Raw genomic sequence first — 27,855 nt, forward strand, 5'->3', positions numbered from 1 at the left:
AACTATCTCTCGAACCAAGCAGATCGTACTTCGCGACACACATCCATTTTTATCTATTTTAATCGTGGAAGAATTCTGAAAATTTTCAAACTAGTATGTAAATGTGGTTCTTTTCTTTTTACTAACTATTTTGTAGTTGCTTTGCTTTTAAATATTTTGCTATTGCATCTTCTTGGTTATTTAATTTAAGTCCAACTTTGACCTCCATTTTGGTCAAGGGCACGTGGCAAGTCATATCCACGAGGTGGCTTTGGCTTGATTATTTTTTCGTTTAGTAAAGTCTGAGAACCAGTTCTGTTGTTTTTTTATATTTTCAGATTATTTGATCGGAATTCGGATCGGATTTTGACGATTTCACAAAGGGTTTATGAACTAACTTTCCGATTGCTTTGCAGACTGACAGAGTTTTCTCTGGGCCACTGGCAAATTGCATAGTCCGGATCGGAATATGGTTGGCTCAAGATTCTAAGGAATTGATCGAGGTAAGTTTCTTTTATTTGTTCTTTGTCTAATAAAGGCAGCTTACTTCATCAATCCTTGTGATCACCAAATTCAACCTTTTTTGGATTCACATAGGGATGTAAAACTGCACTAAAGTATCTTATCTTTCTGGTTTTTTGATTAATTTTTTTAATTCAAGTTGTAGCAAAATTGTATCTTATAATCTTTTAACTTAATATCTTTTTATTATACCACATTAAATACACACCATTTTTCATCGTACTAGTAGCTTGTAATAGTATTAAATTAATTAACTTTAACATTAATTGTATATATTACATTTTATTGCATAATCACCGACAACCAGACTGAATATTATCGAACATTCGTTCGTTGTACTATCCTACTTGCTTATATTTTTTTTCTTCTTATTTAAAAAATTGCAACTGAAATCAACATACCGCGGATCTTCTGACCGAGACAACATTCGATTATATTCAGGGCTTCTTAACCATCACCATCTTTGGGAGGATGTTGTCATGGATTCTGTCAACCGATAACCACCTGGCCATCTACATCTGACAGATGACCATAGCGTCAACACCCCCTCAGATATAGTACAAATTAACCAGAGTAAGACCCATCCATATAGTTGCCAAATCTTGTCAGAAGTTATCATCACACCATCACTGTTGCTTTTAAATTTTTATAGTCAAGTAGTCAAAGTAGTCATCTAGTCAAAGATCAATCTGTTATGTCATCTGTTGTCGAGAATTTTAAATTAGACCTTATTGTTGTTTAATGAAAATTGATATTTTTTGTATGATTTAAAACTCACTAATTTTAAATTATATTAAATCTGTTTTAAGAATATTTTGTTTAAATCTTGTTCCTTCCTCATAGTATAAGAGCATATCTACACATTAAGAATTTTGTACTACACCCCACGACCTTGTGATCTCACTGCACCTGATTGTAGCTTAGCTGGATGCTTCTTTTTTTATTGTATTTGGGTTTTGTAACCAATTATCACAAGCAGTTATTAGTCCATATGGACAAATATTAAATAACGTTACAATCCATCCCCCACAATTTTAAACACAATCAACTATTGTGACAGGCAGGAATGCCAGAAAACTCAAACTGAAGCTCAGATAAACACAAACAAGGCTCGGACAGGCAAGCTTAACTTGAATAACGGACTGGTAGCGTGTAATTAATCCATGGCCAGAAAAACTCAAACTGAAGCTGGGACAGGAAAACTAAACTCGTACAGTTTGGTTTACCGCCGGAGTAAATCTGTTATAAGTGGTAAAAACCTTTTGTTGACTGTCAGACTGTCTACTCTTGGCGTTACCCAGGAACAATGACGTGGATGTGGTAGATTACTGCTCCTTTTAGAGTGCTTCTTTAACGTGAGTCCCATTGCCTCTCACGAAGCGGATTTTTACTCACCATCTGCAGTTTCTTCATTGTCTTCGTTATCTTCTCCAGAAGACTCACTTTCAGTTTAAACGGATGCGTCTAATAAGTAGTTATAATATGAGGAATTTTCACGATGCAGTTCGTAAAAAATAATTTTTGTGACATCACTGTCCAATACTTGGACATTGGTAGAAGAAGGTGAGTTGGACCCGTCTTGTCTGGATCTAGGGATGTATAAAAAGTCAATTGTCTACCATTACTATCTGTCATAGTAGGTGGATGTGAGTCGGTTATTGTGGGGGATGTAGGACAATGGACGGTGGGGGGTAGGTCCGTTTGGACTAAAATCGATTGAATTTTCTTTGTCTGGCCCCAAGCTATAAAAATCATGCATTTTTTTATTTTTCTAATTGGTCCTCCTTTTCGGGCACATTCTTGAAACCACAAAAAAATTTCAAGATGTCACTAACTATAAAATATCTTATTTACAATTCCCATTATACACCATTTACTGGCTAATACCATTTATATTTAGAGGTGACTCTAGATTTATCGTATGTGCTTGTATACTTGATTATTCGTTCCTGGACATTCCTTCATGGTTGCGTTGGAACTCTTCGGTACAAAGGTCATTTTTAAGAAAAAAATTAAAAAAAGAAATGCTAATTCAATACTAGCTTTTCATGGGGTCGTTAGTGGAATTCTATAAAGGGTGATTCTTATGTACGTTCTGATAATAAATGTAGTAATTCCTGAAACAATTCTAAGAAAAAAGAGTTCTATGAGCGTCTGTCTTAAGCGACACAATTTCCGAGATGCAGGATGTTATATTTTAGGAAAAAAAAATCGTGCCTATACTAGGTGTTTTTGAAATAAATGCGCTCCTTCAAAGGGGTAAAAATAAACAATTTTCATTAAGAAATCTGTGGTCTAAATTGTCAATTTCAAGTTAAACAAATTGTCAAATTTAAGTAATAATAAATTTTGAAACCGGCCCTGTTGTGTAGAGTGCAGGTAGCAATTTGAAACGTTTTTACCCAGTCGAAATGTTTACTTTAATATACTTTTTTAGGGTTTTTGGCTAGAAAGTCTTGAAACACTGCTGTGACACATTAATTAAAAAATAATAAATATAAACACAAAAAATGTTCGAAATTATATTCACGTGTTAGTAAGCATGTTTTTAGAGTAGGGTGAAGATTATCTGGCATGCATGCGATTTCTTCAGCATTTGTTTAATTTCATCGTTGAATAACTCTGTTTCGCGTTTGCCAGTGTACATTGTACAAGTCCATTACGCTCTATCTATCCATCCACATTTCGACAAACATGTGAAGGGGGATCCCCGAGAAAATCTTGTAGTCTAAGTCTGCGTAAGTCGTTGTATAACAAGGTACTGCACCCTTGGCATATGCAACACACTCTACGCCATAGTATTTGAAACACCCAGCTCACGTGTAATGTCGCGGGTACTGCGGCTCAGGTTTTCCTCGAGAAGATGTATAATGTCTTCCTCCGTATTGAGACACGTGGTGATTCTTGTTATGACCTTCATACTTCGTATTTACTGTACTGGTGTCCCGTTGTCTTTGAACAGCGTTTTGCACTGTTCTGGGATTTCGTTTTAATTTTTGGCGGTTCGCGATTCGCATAAAAAAGGGCATGTTATATTTAAATCATATTCGCACTCCTTGTACATTAATGTCACATCCACTAATTCTTGATTTGAGTAAGATATTTTGAAACAAATCAACCTGCAATCGATGAAAGCAGCTAGAAAATCGTACTACACTTATTTCAGACACTGTATAACAGAATATAGCGAACTTTCGGTGTTGAAACCTGGATCACCCTGTATACAGAAGTAATTTAAAAAATGTGCATTCTTCAGACTAAAAAGGAAAAAGAAAACATTCATAATTAGAAGTCACAAACGCTTCTTTACGAAAATACAAGTATCAAAGTTGAAGAAAAAAAGTTCTTTTTAAGAAATCAAGAATACATTGAATTTGGACGAAAATCTAAATTGGTTATTTTCGTTAACGGTTAAAAGTAATCGACAATCGATACACTAATTTTGTTACTTTTCCATGAGGAACCATTACGAGTTTTTGAAACTTCCTGTTTAATCCACAGATGATTCTAATTCGATAAAAGGATCGAGCGAAATGTAACAATTTAGTCAGTGAATAAGAATTTTTGTTCTTTTATTTCATTTTTCATATCGACTTGACGTTAAATATAATTAAACATTCACGGTGAGTGTTTGAATATTCCCCGAGTAATTTTATTTCTCTTTGTTAAGTTCCGTATGGCCGTTAATATTTAAATAAGCGGTCTGTTGCCAGTTGAAATATTTTGCTTCATTCAAATCTGAGAAGAATAAATTACCTAAAACTCTCAGAACTGAAAATTTAAAAATTTAAAGACAATTGAATATGTACTGTTTCGAAATAAAACGTTACGACATATTTTTAGTATAATTTGTGTTTTATAAAACATTTATAGTCTAACGCATATAAATTAAAAATAATAACTGTTGAAAGGAAAATCAGTGAAAACTATAATAAATTATTTAAAAATTAAACATTACATGAACTTTATTCAAAAATTAAAATTAATCGCAAACGAAAATTCATAAAAAACGAACACAAATAAAAAACATTGTTTTGTGAACCAATCAATATATCGAAATGCGGTTTTCACCACATAAGTTGTCTCAAATCTTTACGCAAAGCTGCTTTGTTGTAGATGACGTAGAGGGAAAAGTTTTCCGTTTTTTTCCAAATAACTCCCGAACGCTTTTTCCCATTTTAAATAAAAATTGGTATGCTAGTACTTGCCTATAGATGTCATTTTTTTATATAATAACTAAAATTATTGTATCTACAGAAATGGAAATAATACCCTTACCACTACTCCATTTACCCATATTTTTTGCAGGTGAGTTTACAACTTCATTTTTTATTTTATCGTAAAAGTAAGGGCTTCTACAGGTTTTTCATCAACGCATTTTCGACATAAATCTAATTTAATATTATAAAAAGAATATCTATTACATAAAAAAATGTAATGTAATAATGAATTGAGGGATTCAAGAAATTGAAAATAATATTTTTCACCAAATTATTGGAAATAATTACCAGTATGATAACACAAAATTCAGTTAAATAAAAACAATACAAAATAATCTCATTACTAATCTCAGATTTATCACTTGTTTAAACTGTGGCTATCAAATTTCATTCTCCTATTTGAGGATTATATGAATTTGATGCGAAACCACTAGTCACAATGTGAATGTGCTGAATCCAATAATGTTCGATTCCCAATTCTAATTTCGCAAAAACAAAAAACAATTTTTACGGTAATTAAATCAGGTTTGAATCAAAATTTCTTGGTGATGACTAATAAATAATAATTAATTATACGAAAACTGTTAGGAATATAAACAATTTAAGAGAGAAACAAACCTCGGAAATAACTTATCTTTCTGACAAAATAAAAACTGCTCACCATTAAAAAAAATACGAGCAAATTTGTTTAGGAATTTTTTCCCATTTCTGTTTTGCTACATAACAAATTTTATTTATATTGAAAAAAGTTGACGGTTAAACGAAGCTACTTTCAATAAAGGCAAATTTAGTTAAATCAATTTATTTTGACTCCTGTGGTAATTCCAAGATACACAAGACACTCTGTTTGTTATTTTTTCCTGTTATATAATCGTCATAAATTATATTTGTCAACAAGAAAAGTGCGCCCTCAGTTTGAAAATAAAAGAAAAATGTAATTCAATCAATTAGTGTTGATTAAATATTTGCCAGTAATGCAAGTCGATAAGACGGTGGTCGGTGGTAAAATATGCATGTAGATTAGATATTTAGCTGTGTCAAAAAGTGCTATATGTATTCAGTTTAATCGATTCACCCGAACTTAGCTCCTTGTACATACAAACAAACATGAATACATATTTTAATTTTGATTGATCGATTACTAGTCTCTTTTATCCTTTCAAACTTTTAATGTAATCATAATAAATCATGAACATACAAACAATTCCAATTCTCACACGTCGAAAGGTTTTTTTGCTAATAGATATGTTTTACAGACAATTGCAATAAAAACTGTAAATGACGTAATTTTTCATTTGTACAGGGTGCCGCTACTAAAGTCGGCGGGGTACGATATTGAAGAAAGTATAGACTCTAGAGCTTCGGGAAAAAAAATTTGACTAGTAAATCGACCAAGAGAAATCGCTGGAAATACTTTTCAAGTTTGTAGCTTGACCGTTACGGGGCGCAATCTACCAAAACATAGGACATATTAAATAGGATAAATATGGATAGCCGGATTCGTTGCGCATAACTTTTGTTTTTGACATTTTGTTCTATCTCTCTCTACAGAAAGGATCTAATGTCTGATCAGAAAAATGCATTTTTGTAAGGATTGGCTCATCAAAAGCCCATAGTATTATATCTCGTTGGAAAGGTCTTTTCATGCTTCATCTCGTGGTGGATGCGTAATGTCATTTACCTCAATATGGAAACCTATAGAAGGGGTTATTTCAAAAGAATGCCGTTTTGTGGATTTTTCTCAAAAATTTTAAATGCAATGCTATAGTTTTCTTTACATAAATGAATTCGGCACAAAAAATTGATAAATACAGTAAGTTTGAAATTTCTTACGAAAGTGTTATTTATTTTTTGGCGCTATTTATCCAAGTTTAGGTTGTTTCATGTTTTCTTAAAAAAATGAAATACCAGAATAAAACTATTTATAGGATAGTTTGAAGAGCGCAAAATTAGTTTTGATGCCAAAAAGGGTTCTATATCGTTTTTTGTTATCAAATTATTCACAAATTAGTGAGCAAAAAAAATAAATAATGATAACACAGGTATACAAAACAACTAAAAGTTCCTTCCAGTGAATTCAAAAATACAAGGATGGTTCTGAGAAAAAACACTAGAAAGTCACAGGGTTAATGTACAGGGTGTGACAAAAATGCTTGCTCGGTTTTTTAAACATTTGTTCGGAATCACTTCGTTTTCGAAATACAGGGCGTCAAAAATTTCAAATGTATCGTTTTTTTTTTCTTAATAGAAGAAAACGGATGCAACAATTTCATCTAAATATTACTGGCAATTTTTTTGTCTTCCAAGATATTTCAAATTGAATAACTATTATTATAAAACAACAAAGGGTTTACAAGAATGAGTACTAGCTGCATGCTGATAGGATTACTATTTATCCCATTTTCAGGATAAATAGTAAAACGTTACACTATGTGCTGTAATTAGTGCCAAAAATACTGCAACATCTAGTTGGTATTGAAAAAATGATAATTCCACCAGTAAATTTATTTATGAATAAAACATATTTATTTACATGGCTTTTCTCATCTGTTTTTTGTGACTATCCATCTAAACTACTTATTTTCATTAATTTTGAATACCCATCTTTCCAGATTTCCAGATATATGTTTAAAGTAGCTTTTTTTTAATTTGTGAGACAGAATCTCCCATTAAGTTTTGGCAAAACTTTGGTTACACCCTGTAAACATTTTTTGTTCTATATTTGAACGACAACCATTGAAGGGTGGCAGATATTTTGAATTTATTAGTTTTGCCTTCAAACGCGTGAAGAGGAGCAACAGTTTTTAACCCACTTTGCATCTCTTAAGGTTTAAGAGATGCTACTAATGACGGGAAATGAAACATAAATTCGTATTGAAGTTTTCCGTAAATTTAATGTAATTTCTCTGTAATTTTACAATGAAAACTTTCGTGATTTTCAGATATTTGCCGAACTCCTGAAAATGTTCATTATAATAATTATACATATAACTGTATTTTTTTTGTTAAATTTATCAAAGCTTTTTATCTACCTAAAAATTAAAGTCGACCCAGATAACTGTGAATTCGCATAACGTTGTTCAAGAAGATTTTGTAGATTTTTTTTAACTTTTTGCAATGCTTTAACTTAGAAATACTAAATTTGGTATACAATTTAGACATAGTGTGAACGGTTATAAATTGACCATGAGTTCAAGGTCATTGGGTATCGCAAGATGATAATTAGTGGATTTCCACTCTAAAACGTACGCCCTTGTGTTATTCAGAATTCGATTCTAAAATTCTTCTTACTGTTGCTGAACTTTGATAAACCCTATCGTTTTCAAGAAAAACAGGACTATGTAAGGTATTCTAATACTGTAAACCAGATTCACCAATAACAGGTCATGAATTTATCACTGTTTGACGACCGCTAATTGCTTTATTATGTTCCACTATTAAAATTATTATGTTCTTTGAAAATTGGCTGGAAATTTATAATTTAGCACTTTTTAACATTTATAGCTTGCTTTTTTCTACAATAGACAGAAATATTTTAAATTTACGATTTATTTGTATGTGTATATTGTTAATATTATTACTATATTATACTATATACATGTTATACAGGGTGTCTGACATTTAAATAGCAAGACTTCAGGAATCAGTAGAAGACCTCATTTTGAGTCTAAAAGTTCCTATATATATATGGGTCCTAAAACGATTCGTTTCTGAGATACAGGGCGTTCAATTTTATCTTTGTTTTATTTATTTATTTTTTAACTAAATAACCGCGGACAAAAAAAATCATCATGTTGCGTCGAAATACTTAGTATTTGAGGGCAAATAATTTGACACAGAAAATCATCGCATATTAGATCCAGTGGTGCAGATAGAGGGGTCTCTATGCATATTTTTATAAAAAAAAGTATAGCCGATTTGATATTTTGCAAATGTTTTCGAAAAATATCAAAGAGCATTCAATTTTACCCAGAAAAGGCCCTCTTGTCCAAAGTCGATAGGAGGTGGCGTTTTCAAGAAAAACCGAAAATACTGTCCTAGATAAAAATTATATACGAAAGACTCCCCTTAAAACTCACCAAAGAATACGAGGTTTCATTTTTGGTCACCGTTTGTGAATCACCCTGTATAATTTGCACCTATCACCATTTTAGGAATAATTTGTATCATTATTCTAGTGTGTCCGAGGAAAGTATTACACACATTTCTCTCTGTGTATATTACTACAGACATTTATCAATTAAATGTGAATTTTCATTTCTCTTACTACAATTTATCGCTACATGTGTAACTGCCGTAACTAATCATTCTTCTTATCATTTTTTTTATTTCAAAAATTAAATTATTGCCACAGATAACTAACTCATCAACACAAATTATTCAAATCATTGTACCTTTATAGTCTCCACGCGACGTAAGTAAGAAAACGATGAAATTTATAGTCTATCCATTTATCTGCTTCTATATGTATAGGTATGTAGATATCAAAATCTCTATACGATTTTTTTAGTTCGTTTTAAAACGCGTATCGAGCATTTGGATGAGTACTCGCAAATGTAATTCTGGCCGGAATGGAATAGGAAATTCGCTAATCCATCAGAATCCCGTCCTGATACTGTGACGAATAGATGGTGCAGTGTGTAATGCACCGTCTTAACTGGAAATACTTCTTCTAAGACATAATAAATCCATCAGGTGAAAACGGAAACCGTTTCAGCGGCGGGTATATCAAGTTTTATGACGTGGCAGATGTGTCGCCTCGCGGTGAAGCATAAATATTAAGCGCTTTCATAAAACATTTCGCTGTATATGGGATTTTCTATTACGAATATATTTAAGAAAATAGTTTAACGAAAAAATTTTACTGCATATTTTATAGTTAATTTGAGATAATTAATGAATTTGTGTACACAAATATATACTTAGATCATAAGCATTTTCAATAATCAAAATAGTTAACATTACAAGACGGTCTTTCAAATTGTTAAAACCTATTGAGAATCGTTGAAATCGTCCCTGACTTACATACTACAAAAAAAGAGGTAAATAGTTGTGACCATAGATGATTTTTTTTGTAGTAAAGAGAAAAATTGCTTGTTTAATTTTAAGTAATCATCGGTTCAAATTGCGAAAAATGTCTTCTTGTGCAAGCTATTATTGTTCTTCTATATTTTTACTCTTAACAGTGTTTTATTTTTGTGAAAGGACGGCGTAACTGTGGTGCATGTCCATCGATTCAGTAAGAATGAATAAGTAAATGGTCATGGTGATAACGTATGGAAACGCTTCAGAAAACTCTGAGTTAGCTGAACATTTTTATTTACGACAACCTCTAAATAAGCATGCATTAACATTTGTAAACAGAGTAGGATTATCGGTGATTAGTCAGTAGATTAGCATACACTGAAGAAATAATTCCTTTCTATTAAAGTAATTGGTTGTTTTCAAAGCAGTCAGTTCACATTTATGCTAGTTGCACTGAGATAAACCAGTTGCATTCAATACAAGTCATTTGCTTTGTTTGAATTAAAAAAAAAAAGAAACAGTTTGCAACAGATTTTTCCTAAAATTAACTAATTAGATTGAATATAACAATTTATTTAACGTCACAATTTCGATGCCATGGAATATTTTATAAATACGATAATTTTCTTGATTAATAATAATAATAGATAATAATAATAAACGTCTTTATTAATAATAATTCAGTACGGCACATCAGCTAATTCTTACAGTTATAAAATTTAATACTTAGATATGAATTATTATTAAATGGCGAAGTTTGGTCACCTGCATTAAGAATGCAAGCTCCCACTCTTACACTTAGCCCTCTCCCTAGCCCTAGAGGGATAAATTTATTTTGAAATAAAATCTCACTGTTATTTTTCAAAGAAATAATATTACCTACATTTTATTCGTAAAATAGGTAACCTTCGAATTATTTTTAATGTACCACACTTGAATAAAAAGAATGTACTTAACAAAAATGTTTCGTTTCACAAAAAACATTTAAATGGATTTTTTGTTGCAAATACAATATAATCTTTAAAAGTCCGGAAAGTGGCCTAGTTTGCCAGTTACTGTCTACCCCTTAGAAGATTTAAAATTTCTAAGCCAATTTTTTTATTGTTAGTGTTTTTAAATCTAGATTTATAACAAAAAATTCATATAAATGGTTTTATGTGATACTAATAGTTTTAGAACTACCTTCTTATTCTACGTCAAATATCTTTCGAGATATTTCCGAATATACAGGGTGATTCACAAATGACGACCAAACATGAAATCTATAAAGTTTTCCTATAAATCCTATATAATCCTATAATTTCCTATAAAGTTTTTATTTAGGATGTTTTGTTAAAAAGATACAGTGTGTTAAACTTCAAAAAGTATTTTTAATTTTTTTAAATAATTTAAAACTAGTAAGTAAAATAACTTGAAATTGAGCACATAGATTTATGTATTGTCCAAAATCTGAGGGCTTTTCCTAAAATTTATATGCTCCAGTGGCGGAGATACAAAGTATCAGTGGCATATTTTTCTAAATAAAATAGTATGCCACTGCTTTTACGGTTGACTTTCAATTTTCTACAAATTACTACTCTGTTATATTTTTCGTTTATATCGTTCGTTTTGTAAAGTGAAAAATCATTTATTATCAAAATATTATTGTTCGATACCTGAATTTTTAAATGAATAAATATTGTTATTAATTATTTTATATACCATACAGGGTTTTCAAAAAGTGTGCCCCCCCCCCTCTATCTCAGAAAATACTTCTCAAACAAAAAAATAATTAGAACAAAAGTTGCAGGGTTTTTGAGTGAGCAATCCAACGGTGACCATGACTATGACCTTGACCATGACCTTGAAGGTTATTTAGAGGTCAAGTTGAAAATTTTAATGGAACCGTATACTTTTGACCCCGGAAATGGTAAGAGCGGAAAATTTTACGTTCGAATGAAAACCTGAGAATTTTAAATGGAACCGTATATTTTTTACCCCGAAAATGGAAAAAATGGAGATTCTTACGTTCGGATATGACCTTGACCATGACCTTTAAGGTAGTTTACAGGTCAAATCGATTTTTAATAAATAACCCGATATTCCTCGCTCTTTTCATTTCCGGGATCAAAAGTATACGGTTCCATTTACAATGTTCAACTTGACCTCTAAATGACCTTCAAGGTCATGGTCAAGGTCATGGTCAAGGTCATGGTCAAGGTCACTGTTGGATTTCTCACTCAAAACCCTGCAACTTTTGTTCTAATCATTTTTTTGTCTGAGCAGTATTTTCTGAGATAGAGAGGGGGTTCCAAACTTTTTGAAAACCGTGTATACAGGGTGTTCCTAAAATAGGGTTCCCAACTTCTGCTGCATTTATAACTCTTTAAAATAAGCCAAAAAAATCCTATTAACATGTGCTATAAAACTCACCCTTAGGAAGTTATATGCCCTTAAAAGGGCTCAAACAAAACTGTTTTTTTTTTTTTCAAATGAATTGCAGTTATCCGATCAAGGATCCGATCATTTAATAAATAATTTACGACATAAACTCAGACTATTTAAATTTAGAATAACACTTACTAATTAGAGAACTAATTACTACTGCAGACAATAGCTAAATGTGAAATAGAAAATAATGGGATTAAAATTTTCAAACTCAATTTACTCGAAAACCATTGGAAATATCGATTTGGACAAAGATAATATATTTTTTACGTAAAATTGTTAAGATTTTATAAATCTGTAGAGAAAATTGTAAAAAAATTGAAATAAAAAAAATNGTGAAAAATCATTTATTATCAAAATGTTATTGTTCGATATCTGAATTTATAAATGAATAAATATTGTTATTAATTATTTTATATACCATACAGGGTTTTCAAAAATTGTGGAACCCCCCCCCTCTATCTTAGAAAATACTTCTCAAACAAAAAAATGATTAGCACAAAAGTTGCAGGGTTTTTGAGTGAGCAATCCAACGGTGACCTTGACTATGACCTTGAACATGACCTTGAAGGTTATTTAGAGGTCAAGTTGAAAATTTTAAATGGAACCGTATACTTTTAACCGCGAAAATGGTACGAGCGGAAAATTTTACATTCGAATGTGATCTTGACCATGACCTTGACCATGACCTTCAAGGTCGTTTATAGGTCAACCTGAGAATTTTAAATGGAACCGTATATTTTTTACCCCGGAAATGGAAAAAATGGAGATTCTTACGTTCGGATATGACCTTGACCATGACCTTTAAGGTTGTTTACAGGTCAAATCGATTTTTAATATATGACCCGATATTCCTCGCCCTTTTCATTTCTGGGATCAACAGTATACGGTTCCATTTAAAATTTTCAACTTGACCTCTAAATGACCTTCAAGATCATGGTCAAGGTCCCTGTTGGATTTCTCACTCAAAACCCTGCAACTTTTGTTCTAATCATTTTTTTGTCTGAGCAGTATTTTCTGAGATAGAGGGGAGGGGTTCCAAACTTTTTGAAAACCGTGACTACAGGGTGTTTCTAAAATAGGGTTCCAAACTTCTGCTGCGTTTATAACTCATTAAAATATGTCAAAAAATTCCTATTAATATGTGCCCTAAAACACACCCTTAGAAAGTTATATGCCCTTAAAAGGGCTCAAACAAAACTGTTTTTTTTTTTTCAAATAAATTGCAGTTATGAAGGATCCGATCATTTAATAAATAATTTAGGACATAAACTAAGACTATTTAAATTTAGAGTTACACTTACTAATTAAAGAACTAATTACTACTGCAGACAATAGCTAAATGTGAAATAGAAAATAATGGGATTAAAATTTTCAAACTCAATTTCCTCGAAAACCATTGGAAATATCGATTTGGACAAAGATAGTATTTTTTACGTAAAATTGTTAAGATTTTATAAATCTGTAGAGAAAATTGTAAAAAAATGTGAATAAAAAAAGTTACGGGCCGAAAACCCCCTTCACCAACCTAAATGGGACGCATATGATTTGCATGTCGAAAAACGGAGTAGCCCATGTTATTTAACGTAAAAAGTTATGTAAGACCCATAAAATTTTTCCCATTTATTTGCGACCGTTTTGTCAATAACAGAAAAAAAAACAGTTTTGTTTGAGCCCTTTTAGGGGCATATAACTTCCTAAGGGTGCGTTTTAGGGCACATGTTAATAGAAACTTTTTGGCTTATTTTAATGAGTTATAAACGCAGCAGAAGTTTGGAACCCTATTTTAGAAACACCCTGTATATTGTATTTCTGTATAGGTCCGCATTAACTAAATTCTAGACATTTAGTATATTTTAATATGTTAACAATGACACAAATAATAATTATTGTTTTAGCAACCAGCATTTTTATTTATCAGGCTACTTTGATTGAAATATGAAATTATATTTTTTAAAACGCTTGTAACTTTAAAACAAAAACGAATCGGACCTATGTCCATAAACGACAAAATATTTGACATTAACCCAGCTACCATCTTTCAAAGTTTGTCATAGCGCTTGTAGAACACCTTGTATAAAAACAAACACCCTACGGACTAAGGTATATTTGCTCTAAATGTTATATTTTAGGTTCAAGATTTGCGCACCTTCATCACCTCGTAGGTGAATTTTTAATATATTTTTTTTCTGTGAGAGTTGTGTGTAAAAGAACCACTACTGGACAGTTTGTTTAAAGGCATCTTCTACCACTAGATCCAGACGACGTGGCAGCTGACCACTTGTTGACCGCTAAGCTTCCGCTATGGGCGTGAAATAGGAGGCAATCCCTGGTATTTTTTTCTTATTTCTCGCCGCGTTGGCGACCTCCATTGTTAACCGGGCACTCCGGTCACTAAGGATTAAGTCCACGTAGCGTTTAATACGGCGTAAACCCAGCAGGAACACTGCAGGACACAGATAAGATAAAAGTATAGCAAAATAAATAAAAGGTCCTTTTGTGACCGGTAATTGAATTGTTACCGGCGAGGAGCGTTCAATTATATCTCGGACGATACTATCTTTATTTCGAGGCGCCGCTTCCCACAGCGTCTCGGTGATATCGTTTAATATTGAGACACATTTTTGTTAGGTGTGGAGACCGAAATAAATAGAGCCAGATAGAAGAAAACTGGGGCGGGTTTAGTGCTGAAAATGAAACTACTGCACTCATCATATAGGTCTGTGAAGTTAATTCCGCTCTTATCTACAAATTTAAAATTGTTTTATCAGTAAATTAGTACGTTATTTGTAAGTATTTATAAGCCAAAAATTAAAATTTGTAAGCCGCTCATTAACGTCATAGACAGAAAAAAAATATTTGGAATATTGAGAAGAGTATATTTTAATTTTTTGCGTAGACTTAATGTACAGGGTGTGCCATTTAACACTCCCGCTGCCAATATTTATTTTAGTTATGGAAAGTGGAGTTCTTAGGTCCATCGAAATCAAATTGCAATTAGAATTGTTAGCTCAAATCTTTCTGTATAATGGCGTGGAGATACTAAAATTTTTTTTGTGTTTCTGAACGTGGAAATGCGGCCCATCTGGAAGATCGTTAAGTTTTGAGTAATTTTTGTAATATAAAGTTTTTCTCAATAATTACTTGATTTCGTGACATGTCGACTTCAATATGCAATGTATACAGGGTGGTCCCGAGATAATGGGCCTAAATTCATGGGTAGATTCCCGAAGCAAAAATATTGCGAGTTAGCCGAACTTACCTTAGTCCAAAAGTTGATAGTTAAAGAGATACAGGGTGTTAAATGTAAAATATTATTTTAGTTTATTTCCATTTATTTCTTAATAAATGCAAATATCTACACAAAATTTTGGAGTTTGGTTTTTTTGGGTAGAGGAATTGAAAATTTGTTCACATTTTGGTTATAGTTCATAGAGGTCGCCAGCTGCCGTAGATTGAATGTGTTGGAGAAGACATAACTTTTCTGTACTTTAAGGTATCTCATCTTTGGTATCAAATTCTTATTTTCCAACGTTTTTACACAAAAAAGGTAGACTTTATGAAAGTAGCTGTCTCACACCGTTTCCGAGATATTTGGCTTTCAAACTTCCAATGCTAATAGTTGAAATAATTAAAATAATTTAGAAATGTCAAAAACAACGGTTTATTTAAAATTAAAAATTGTGATGAATACGTAGAATAGTAAACAATAATAAAAAATATACCTTTTTGACAATAATTGCTCAAAATGTCCAGCTTCAACTTCAATACATTTATCAACGCGTTTATTAAAAGTTTGTCTTATTTTAAAGTATAAATCCTTAATGCGAAAGGACTTTGCAGCATTTAAAACCTGCTGCTAAAGTTCTTCTCAAGTGTTTATAGTTTCTCCATAAACAACTGATTTCATGTAACTCCAAAAACAAAAATCTCTATCTCACATTTATGTATACGAGTATACAATTTAAATTGTAAGCTAAGATGTAATTTTAATTAGATACGAACAATACTTAATAGAAATTAGCATACAAATGACGGGAATAAGATAAGTGGAAAACGTTAATTATTTGATTTTCGTCCAAATCCTACTTAAGAAACTTTACCGCTAAATTAACAATACCTCTAGGTACTTAATCGTAATTTAATGCAACAACATTGGAAGTTTCACAGCCAAACATCTCGAAAACGGTGCGAAATAGCTACTTTAATAAAGTATACATTTTTTGTATAAAAAAAGTTGAAAAATAATAATTTGTTACCAAAGATGAGATACCTTAAAGTACAAAAAAGTTATGTCGTTTTTAACACATTCAATCTACTGAAGCTAGCGCCCTCTATGAACTTTAATCAAAATTTGAACAGATTTCAATTCCTCTACTCAAAGAACTCCAATCCCAAAAATTTTGTCAGGATATTTGCATTTGTTAAGGAATAAATAAAAAAAACTGAAATAATAATTTACATTATTTAACCCTGTATCTCTTTAACTATCAACTTTTGGACTAAGGTAAGTTCGACTAAATCGTAATATTTTTGCTTGGGGAATCGATCCATGAAATTTGGCCCATTACCTCGGGACCACCCTGTATGTATGATGTAAAAGGAAAATCTATTATTTTATTTAAATCACACTGACACAAAATATTCTTTTAAAATACTTATTGTAATAATGGCTTTATTCACACCACATACTAACTAACAAACAACAAATTATAAAAAAACTAAAGATCAACTACAGAAAAAGAAACAGAAAACAGAAAGTATTTACAATAATAACGGAGATGTAGATGTAGTTTACTGAAGCAAGTTAAAACAAAGATAAATGTTCAAAAATGTTCAAAATTACGCCCTTCAGCATTAAAATGTTCAAAATTACGTCCTTCAGCATTAATACACAAAGTTAATCTTCTCGTTAGTTCGACATTACAGGCTCTTAATAAAATGTCACGATCTAAATCCGCCGTTGCTGCATAGATTTTAATATACAAATCTGCCATGTCTTCCCTGATGTACAGTATTTTTTAAATGAACCCATAAGAAAAAATCTATTGGGATCAAATCTGGCGAACAAGTCGATCTCCTTTTAAGTCCGTTAGTACCTTACCACCTTCCCGGAAACCTCTGATTTAAGTATTCTTGCATATTATTGAGGGGGCGCTCCATCATGTTGGATCCATACATCATTTACCCTATTTACCCAATATTGTAGTTCGTTTCTTAGAAAATGTAAATAACGGTTGCCTGTTAATGTTCCGTGGTAAATATATAGTCCAATTAAATAGCCATTCAAAAAGCAGCACCAAACATTTACGGAAAAAACATTTTGATTTCGGGTTTGGATTATTGTCAGATCAATAGCGGTAGTTGTGACGTAATACCGTATCATTATTGTGAAATCTACTTTTATCACTTCATAAGATATTAAGTAAATTATTGTTTTCTTCATAGAGCACTGATAATTAAGCCATAAAATCTAATCTCCGTTGCTCATCATCAGCTCTTAAATGTTGGTGATGCATGGAGTTGCAGCAAAATTTGTTCCTCGTTTGATGACCGAGCAACAAAAAGAAAATCGTATAGACGCTTGTCGGTAACTACTTGAACAATCCAATGACGCTGAAATATTCATTGGAAGGATCATAACGCGAAGCTGGGTTTACGGCTACGACATTGAGACAATACGTCAAGGTTCATAATGGATTGGTAAAGGATTTTAACGCCCCAAGAAAGCACGTCAGTCTCGATCCAAAAAAAAAACACAAGAATTCAAAGAAAAATAGTTCAAACATATTCAAGAACATAGTTTTAAACACCGAGGCAAACGAAAAACTATCACGATGATCATGATGCCACTGTGCTAGTTCCAAATCAATGAATGAATATCATACGATGTTGTTAAGGATAAACTCAAAATACGAGATCTGTCTGTTCAGAAAATAATCCAACTTGTTGAATTACGTGCTAATGGTGATCAATCTTAGTGATATGCGGTTGGCAGTTGGAAACTTTGCGTGACACTGGGGAAAACTTTCACGTTAACGTTTCAATTTTTGAAGAGCTTACGGAGATGATCCCCTGGGTCGTAAGCAATGCTACAAATGGTTTTCACGATTTAAAGTGGTCGTCAGTCAATCGAAGATGATCCTCGACCAGGAAGGTCTTCAACTCCACATTCAGAAAGCCAAAGATCTGGTGGCTGTAAATCGCCGATAAACTGTCAGAGAAATTACAGATTCATGCCATGAAGGATCCCGCACTTTTCTTATGGGAAGATTTTTTTGAAACATCGCAGGTTGATAGTTCTTAACATATAGATCAAAAATCTCAATGGGCACAACGCCCCAAATTCACCCCTTGCCCCCAAAAAACTGCCTCCAAGCAGCGGGGGGGATTTAAGTGATTTCTGCATATAAAACAATTTATTTTTTTAATCAACCCAACAACGACCCCAAACAACCACATTTTTTACTATCAAACTACCCCACTTGATCCCGCCCGCCCACGAGTCAGCCTACGGATTTTCCAGATTGCTGTATTTTATAGTTGCACGTATTTTTTGAAATACCAACAGTTTTGGTCTCACCGATATAATGGATTTCGCGTATCGTTGATTAACAATCTGCGGTTAGAGTTCTAGAATTCAAGATGGAGGATCCAATATGGTGGATAAAAAAGTCGATGCCACAAATCGTAGTACATTAGAGTTTTTTTAAGTAGCTGTTTAAGTACGCAACAACTTTCCTTGATACTTCAGCCACCATGTAGAATTATTCTTCATCCATCATCCATCATTCATGACTGGAAAATTGAACATGCATCGAGTTGCAGCAAAATTTGTTCCTCGTTTGATGACCGAGCAACAAAAAGACAATCGTGTGGACGCTTGTCGGTAATTCCTTGAACAACCCAATGTCGATGAAACCCTCATTCAAAGGATCATAACCGGAGATGAAAACTGGAATTACGACTACAAGATTGAGACAAAAGTTCAGTCATCACATTGAATTGGTTAAAGGATCTCCACGCCCCAAGAAAATACGTCTCGATTCAATTTCAAAGTGATTCTCACTGTTCTTTCGACTCTAATGGAATTGTGCATTTTAAAGGTGAAGCAGTGAATGGTGTGTACTATACAGACGTTTTACAAGGGTTACGGGAAAAAATTCGCAAAAAGAGACCAAAATTGTGGTGAGACAACTCATGGTTCTTGCACCGTGACAATACGCCCGCACACTCAGCCTTGTCAATTCGTCAAGTTTTGTGCCTAAAACCATAATACTGTCCTCTCTCACCCTCCTTACTCGCCAGACTTAGGATAGGTGTAAATTTAGTTAAATCAGGTGATTTTAATCGACGCGTTGTCGAAATCTAATTTAATCTGTTTGTTGATTATAATACAACTTGCTGGCATTGCCGCAACCGACGCTTGATTCCGACAGGTTTTCTTTAATTTCGCTCACTTTACAAGAAATTCTGTTTACATGACGAAAAAAAAAGAGGGACAAAAGAATTCAAAAGTATTTTACTTCCCGGTGCAAGCACGGGCTGATTACTGTTTTGAATGTCTAGATCGCGTTTTTATTGCATTACAGCGTCCTTTATTTTCCTGAGGGCAGCCATCATATCTACTAGTAGAACAAAGAATGACGAAATCGCATTAAGCACGACCGCCGCCGCGACGGAAAGGTAATGTTATTTTTAGACTGCAAAAAGAAATTCCCTTTTTTGCGCCCCGGACAATTCGCCGAGTGCCCCATTAAAAACATAATATTTTGAGAGGAAGGATTTAAGGAATTAGTGACGGCGATTACCAGCAGCTGAGATAAAGTATCGCGGAGCATATTGTTTCCACCTCGTTTAATGTCCGTACTCCGAAGGAATAATCAAAGTCGAGAGGGGGAGTTTTTAAGTGAGAGTGTCATTAAGCGGCGTGGTAACATCGGGCGTCAGCTTCGCGGGAGGGTGCTGGATGCTGACCTCCTGCATTATTCATAAGGAGTTATTTTAAATGGCATCTACAATACGTCATTTTAGATACAGGGTGTTTTATTTGCAATGCATTCGATGATGCACTACTTCGTTGTGTTTCTGGTTTCAAGAGTGTCTTGGAAATAGATTGTTAGACATACGCCATAGTTGTTTTGCGGTCACTTTGAGCCAAATACAAAAATTTATGTCCTCAGTCTAATTGATACAATATTTTTGCAGAAATTTCGCTTGTGATAAAAAAATAATAATTTAATCATGTTATTATACTTTACTTCAAATAGCTTGTTGAAATGAATATTTTAATTGCCAGTGTTGCGAGAAGCAACTACTCCGCAACAGCTAGGATCGTTCGTCATCAGTTTAACCCACCAGGCACAGACCGGTTTCGGACTTATTAATCCTCATCAGTGTGTCATAGATTCAATTCAATGCCAGTCGGGGCATATAACCCGCAGAGTAGTTGTTTCTCGCAACAGTGGCAATTAAAACATTGTGTTTCGCCCTCTGCGGGTGGCAGTCGTGCAACCAAGTACCTACAATATAGCAGGTCATTTCCTACTGTAGCCATTTGAATGGTACAATTGGGAGTTAGCACGACAGATAGAGTCATTTGTGCTCCGCGTACAATTGAAATGAATATGACATTTTAGTTTTCACTTATCGTATCAATGTACTTCGTGTAAAAAACCCAACAGAAATTATCGCAAAAATGCTAATTTTACAACAAAATTCAAAGATAAATAATAATTCAAACATACTTAAGAATAGGGCCATTGTTGGAAACACCGAGACAAACAAAAAACTATCACCATGAAGATGACACTGTGCTAGTTCCAAGTCAGTGAATGAATATCATACAATGTCAGTAAGGAGAAACTCAAAATACTTGGTCTGTTCAGAAAATAACTGAACTTGTTGCATTACGTGCTAATGGAGATTGATCTTTAGTGATATGCAGTTGGCAGCATTGCGTTGCACATAATCTCCTTTGTAATGACATGTTCTTGGATTATTGATATCTTATTTAGTTTTCGTGAGATTGTTATTTGAGTGTAATGTGTCTAAGTGTTAGTGTTAGTTAGTTCTGAAACAACGATGCAAAGTAAAATTTTTCGTGAAACTGGGGAAAACTTTCACGGAAACGTCTCAACTTTTGAAACAAGCTAACGAAGATGATCCCCTGGGTCGTACGCAATGTTACGAATGGTTTTCACGATTTAAAAGTGGTCGTCAGTCAATCGAAGATGATCTTCAATCAGGAAGGCCTTCGACTCCCACATTCAAAATGTCAAAGATCTAGTGCTGATTGACTGTCAGAGAAATGGCAGATTCATGCTATGAAATTGTGACTGGAAAATTGAACATGCATCGAGTTGCAGCAAAATTTGTTCCTCGTTTGATGACCGAACAACAAAAAGAAATCGTGTGAACGTTTGTTGGCAACTCCTTCAACAATCCAATGACGATGAAACATTCATTGGAAAGGTCACAATGGGAGGCGAAGGCTGGGTTTACGTTACGACATTGAGACAATACGTCAATCATCACAATGGATTGGCAGAGCATTTTCACGCTCCAAGAAAGCACGTCAGTCCCGATCCAATGTTAGAGTGATGCTTACTGTTTTTTTCGACTTCAATGAAATTGTGCATTTTGAATTCTTGCAAAATCCACAAAAACAGAGTTGTGGTGAAAAAAGTCATGGTTGTTGCACCATGACAATGTGCCCGTATACTCTTGCTTTGTCAATTCGTCAGTTTTGTGCCAAAAATCATATTACTGTCCTCCTTTATCCTTATTATACGCCAGACCTGGCTCCTTACGATTTTTTCTTATTTCCGAAATTAAAATCAGTACTAAAAGATCGCTGCTATCAGACTATTGATGACATCAAAGCAAATTCGTCACAGACTTTAAAGGTAATTTCAAATGAAACTATTTAGGACTGCATCGCGAAATAGAAACACTGCTGGGAAAAGTATGAAAAGTTAAGGGGAGTATTTTGAAGGAGACAAGGACCAAAAGTGTATAAAATTAATAATAACGTTTAAAAAAAATTAAGTTAGGTTATTTTCTGAACAGACCTCGTACATACATAGCAGTTGTGAAAAAAATTATGTCCTCGAACGAATCCACATTTTTCACTAAACGCATTGTTGCTTGGCAACATATGCCATATTTGAATGGGAAGAATCCTCATTTTAGAATAACATCCGGCGGCAATATTTCATAAAGTATGTAAATAACCTCCATATTGCCAGAACCCGTGACTATGCCCCGGTTAACATTGAATTACACCATCAATATCACTAAATATAGTGTAATAAAAGCAGATACATGTAATTTAAGAGGCGGTTTTCAGGAAGACTGGGACTCAATAGTTCTATTAGGCCTTCTAAGAAACAACCACTCTCAGACAAGGGTCAAGAAGTATAGGCGCTGTATATGTGATTAGAGGGTGGTCTGAAAAGCTTGTGTCGCGGGACTAATAAATTTACAAACCAGTAATTAGAACAAGACCATGAAATCCCAAAACGCTTTGGGCAAAGTAACTTCTTGAAAACGTATCGCCATATGACAGTCATCTGTTGTGTCCGGGGGGCGCCAGCCTAGTCTAGAATTAAATTAAGGTGTTAAATTGATAATTGGAAAAGAAAGATGTATGAAAAGCTGGTATTTCCGACGGGTTCATTTCCCAGCTATAAAACAATAGAATGATAAGATTGACCAGCCCGTCTCGTATCGCTTGTGGTAGGAGGTCACTAGAGGAAGGTGTACGATTACTTGTAAGTTCAGTTAGTCACAGAAATATTCATTCAAATGTAAGTCCAGTCAATTAGGTAATTGTTAACATAATATAGTTGTACCAAAACGTCCCAATATTTAGGGAGACCACCAATAAAATAAGAACTTCTGTACCCAAGAAATGGGCGTGTCGAAGCGAGGTGTCGAATTCAGAAGAGATCTCCGAAAAATACAGTTTCTCCTCCTAATTTTAGAGTCTTGGGTTAATTTAATCATTAATAAAGTCTTGTCAAATTTTGCTATGAATTCGCGTTGGGTTCTCTGAATCTCGGATTGCGTTGTCACCTTAAATTAATTAATAATGTTTGTTCGAATCTGTTGTCTTCGTTATTTTGTTTGTTTTGTTTTTATTATTATTAGAAACCTTCTTCGAAGTTTTGGTGTTTTATTGCTCTTCTAAATTAAGTGTCCATCGAGTGAGAGTGGAACACCCTTTACAAACAACACCTGGATTATACTCTACGTGAGCGAATTTCTAAGTTCCTACGTATCAATTAAAGTGTAGATAATAATTATAAACTACCTTTCGAGAAGTAAATGGTAAACTCTTTTGCAAATTAATATTATGATACTAATCATAACAGTAGATAGACAAATAAATAACCCCTTAGGGTACAATCGGTTTCGGACTAGTTAGCTCTCATCAGTCTGGCATAAGTGCGATAACCGACTAACGATGCAGCTACTTATATTTATTCTTTACAAATAAAATATGTAATTGAGAACTACATCCAGTGGTCAATCTAGTGTTTTATTATTTCATTTTCATTGGCTGATTTGTTTTATTGCGAATATGGCAATTTAGGAATTTGAATTTATTTCATACTGCAGAGAAGTAATGTTTTGTAAATTAATATACTTTTTCTTAATGCCATTTTATCTATAAAAAATTAATTATCTCTATTTCAAAATAAAATAAAAAAATGTCATGTTCTTTTTGTTTTCACTCATTTGCATTTCGATCGTCAATTTTATTCTTTCAATGAGGTTAAAAGCATTTGAACGAAAAAACAAAAGTATTTTTCATAAGTGTAATTGAGAATTATGAATTAAGTTTACAACTTTATTTAATTTCTAACCCTTTCAACTACTGCACTAAGGTTTAGGAATTTTTAGTCGATAGTGCTATCCATGCAATGTTGGTTGCCTACGCTCGACGATCGCGTGGTTTGTAATCATTTATGAATGTTCTGAACTATAGACGATATAAGAAGTGTTCAATTACTGAGCACATCTGTACTTTAGCAAATACACTGTTAATTTATAGACAACCGGGCACCGAACGCTCACGATTGGAACGTGGGGAACGGAGACGCGGAGTCGGTTCGTACCTGTCCAAGTGGAAGGCGGCAATCTCCGCGTTGTGGCGCTCGTAGTCCGTGAAGTAGAAGTGATTGGGAAGGGTCTGCTGCTCCCTGGGGAACCTGCAACAAAACATATTACGTTCAGGACGTGTCACTGTTAAGCACCGCGTTCGTAGAGCAAAAAAGTCCCGTTCCGACAACGGTCGGCCCTACTAACTGTCTATAGAGGATAATCCGTGGAACCGATAGCCGTTTTTCTATCGATTCGGGTAATAGTATTCTGCGGGCAAGAAATTGTAATTGGGACAAGAAAGCCGAAGCCTGCATACGTGGAATGGGTTAAATTGAATGGAAATATTAACAGTTTAGATTAAAGGATTACAAACGGATATTATACATGCTCGTAAAAATTAATAAAAACATCTGACATGATCCCCGTTTCTAGGAAAACTACTTATACTCCAGTCGAATTAGAGTTTGAACATGAAAAAAATTATTAGTAGACATTTCATTGCACTTTATGATGGATGTTTAGGCTATTGAATAGAGGATTTTAAAAGGAACTATGACGTTCAAGATATTTTATTACATGTGTTATTAAATTAGAGGGTGGAAATTCAGTTTTTTAATTGTAGCTCGAAAACGAAGCAAAATTTCGTTATAGTTCACAGGAAAAATTATTTAGAGAATTGAATTTCCCATGGAATTAGCTTATTTAAAAAATTTAAAAGGAAAATTTTATGCAAAAAAATCGTTAATAAACAATTTGAAAAAAGCAAAAAATTCGATTTTTCAAACTTTTTATTTATATGTGTGTGTGTGTGTGTGTGTGTGTGTGTGATTTTTCGATTTTCGTCGCGTTTACCCTTATACGTTATAATTCTCATTTTTTGCAAAAAAGGAAGAAAATAAGAAGGATTTTCATCACATGACTTGTTCGATGGGTCATTAAAAATGAAAAAAACGCGGGGTGCTATTAAATTAGAGGGTTGAAATTGAAGATAGGGGATGAAAATGCACTTTAGCAGTTTTTTAAATATAGCACGAAAACGAAGCAAAATTTCGGAATAGCTCATAGGAAAAATTTTGTAGAGAATAGAATTTCTCATCGAAATGGCTTATTTAAAAAATGTAACAGGAAAATTTTATGCAAAAGTTCGTTAATAAACAATTTTAAATAAAGTAAAAATAAGATTTTTTGATTTTTTAACTTTTTTAATAAAATAATTTAGTAAAGACATGAGAATTTAAGTACAATAAAGTTTATTAATAATGTATATACAGTGTGTCCACGGATGGAGTTGACAAAAGGAGAAACTCAAACTTCAATTTTTTGCATCATTTTTTGCAAAATATGAGAATAAGGGTAAACGCGATGAAAATCGGAAAATTGGCTAAGTTTGAGCGGCCTTATATCAGTTAATTTTCATTCAAAAATACTTTACAACCTCTTGTTTCGAAGGAAATTTTATCTACTTTTTTTCTATGAACCAATGCCTATACCTATATTTACTCAAAAAAAAAAAACTAGAGGCAAGAAAGTAAAAAAAATGAGAAAACGAATTTTTTGCTTTTTTTCAAATTGTTTATTAACGATTTTTTTGCATAAAATTTTCCTTTTAAATTTTTTAAATTTGCTATTTCCATGGGAAATTCAATTCTCTAAATAATTTTTCCTATGAACTATAGCGACATTTTGCTTCGTTTTCGAGCTACTATTAAAAAACTGAAAGGGGTGCATTTTCACCCCTATCTCCAATTTCCACCCTCTAATTTAATAGCACTCCGCGGTTTTTTCATCTATAATGACCCTTTGAACGATTCATGCAATAAAATTGCTTGAACGTCATAGTTCCTTCTAACCCTGTTTTTTGGATATATTCAATAGCCTAGTTATGTAGAAGGTTAATATCAAAAAAATAAGTGGCAAACTTACGTGTTTTTTTACTTTTTTTTACGGCCCACAAAAATCTAGACGACCCATGAGAAAATTTGTCATTTTATGTTGTTAAATTGTTGTGAAATTACCTACAATTTAGGGTACCCAAAGTTATATTTCACCAATTTGTTAATTGTAAAATGAAGATTAAACGTGGAAAAATCAGTTTTTGAAAATTGCTCATTAGGTAACTGGAAAAAGCGATGGATGCTGATGAAATTTATGGAAAAGACGGTCAATCCAAAGATCAATATGTGTGCCAAAGGCCGATTCGATTGATTCGATTAATTAAATTCGTCGTTTTTTGCAACTAATTGTTTAATTACTAAACGTTTATTTTAGAAATTAATATCGTAGACACAGGTTCTAATTGATTCAAAGAAAAATTTCAAAAAGTTAAAATCAAGTTGCCCTTTACAACTAACAAAGTAGGATGTGCAAAACAGCGTTATAAACAAATTGTCCCAGAGTTAGGCAAAAGCCACTCGGGAATTCGCTCTTTTTTCCATTAAACAGAGCTTATTTTTATTTTTTTCTTACGTTAATTGTTAATTAGCTATTGGACGTATTGGACCGGGATTTTAGAAAAAATTAAAGAAAGGGTTGAACTTTTATTTTCAGAATGTTTTACATTGATAGTTCACGTAATAAACGCGCTAGAAACTGTAAAAGTTGAACGTTTCAAATCTGGTTAAAAAAACTAGCGCGTGGCCGTAGGCAGCGATCATGCGCGTGCGCTGGCCCAGCGCTCCTACTCCCGCCTGCAGGCCGTTCATTATCGTTAACTTTTACTACTGCTAGCGCATTTATTACCAGAACTATCAATGTAAAACTTTTTGGAAATAAGAGTTTAACCCTTTCCTTTTTCCACTGTTTCTACTTAAATATCTTATCTAATAAACAGAGAAAAAATTAAAAGTAGATTCAAAATACCTAATTTCAAATAATAACTCAGCGGCTCTTAAAGAGAGTAATAGTGTAAATCTACAAACTTTAGTAATCCTGAAATGTCCTAGAAATACCAACTGCCACAACCGATTGTTCTTGTATGTGCCCCAAACCCAAAATTGTGGTTCAAATATGTCAACTTGAGCTATTTATATTTAAAAAAGCTATCAAAATTAAATTGTAGTATTTTAGACGAAAAAAATGGGTTATTGTGTAAGAAGCTCTTTAAAATATGTGAAAATTAATTCTCTGTAGAGTCAAATATGTTTCAAAGTTTAGTAATCGTTGAACAGTTTTATAATAAAAAAGTTCACGCACTGAGACTATCACATACTTTAAAAATATTAATATTTAATATAATGTAACTTGATTGTCAATCTGACATTTGTCGATTTTCGACTTTGCAAAAAGCTGTTTTACATTGACAATTTATTGATCAATTAATTGATGAAGTCGCTTCATAAAGAAATTGGACAAGTGTAATGCACCAAATCAGCTGTCAAATAACTTCATCAATTTATTCATCAAGTTGTTGAGGAATTGGAGCATGTTCTAATTTTCGTCAATTTATTCGTGAAGTTCGGAAGTACCAACCCAACAGATTTCCAGCCTCAGATCAGTAATGAGGTTATGTTATTGGAATATGTAAATAATTGTGTGGCGTCGTGCTAGTTTTGCATTGTAAAACTAGCACGAC

At 33.1% G+C, this 27,855-nt stretch overlaps 1 protein-coding gene across 1 annotated transcript in view; it reads right to left on the reverse strand.

Annotated features, from left to right (window-relative positions):
* The window catches only part of LOC108915366 (extracellular serine/threonine protein CG31145), a gene marked incomplete at its 5' end in the record, with an annotated part of 56,748 nt that extends 32,357 nt beyond the window's left edge, over positions 1–24,391 (reverse strand). Inside the window, 1 exon segment of the mRNA XM_018721388.2 lies at positions 24,299–24,391. Coding sequence (XP_018576904.2) covers positions 24,299–24,391 — 93 coding nt within the window.
* Between the last annotated feature and the right edge of the window lie 3,464 nt (positions 24,392–27,855).

Source organism: Anoplophora glabripennis, unplaced genomic scaffold (assembly GCF_000390285.2).
Source record: "Anoplophora glabripennis isolate ALB-LARVAE unplaced genomic scaffold, Agla_2.0 scaffold1293, whole genome shotgun sequence".
Lineage (NCBI taxonomy): Eukaryota > Metazoa > Arthropoda > Insecta > Coleoptera > Cerambycidae > Anoplophora > Anoplophora glabripennis.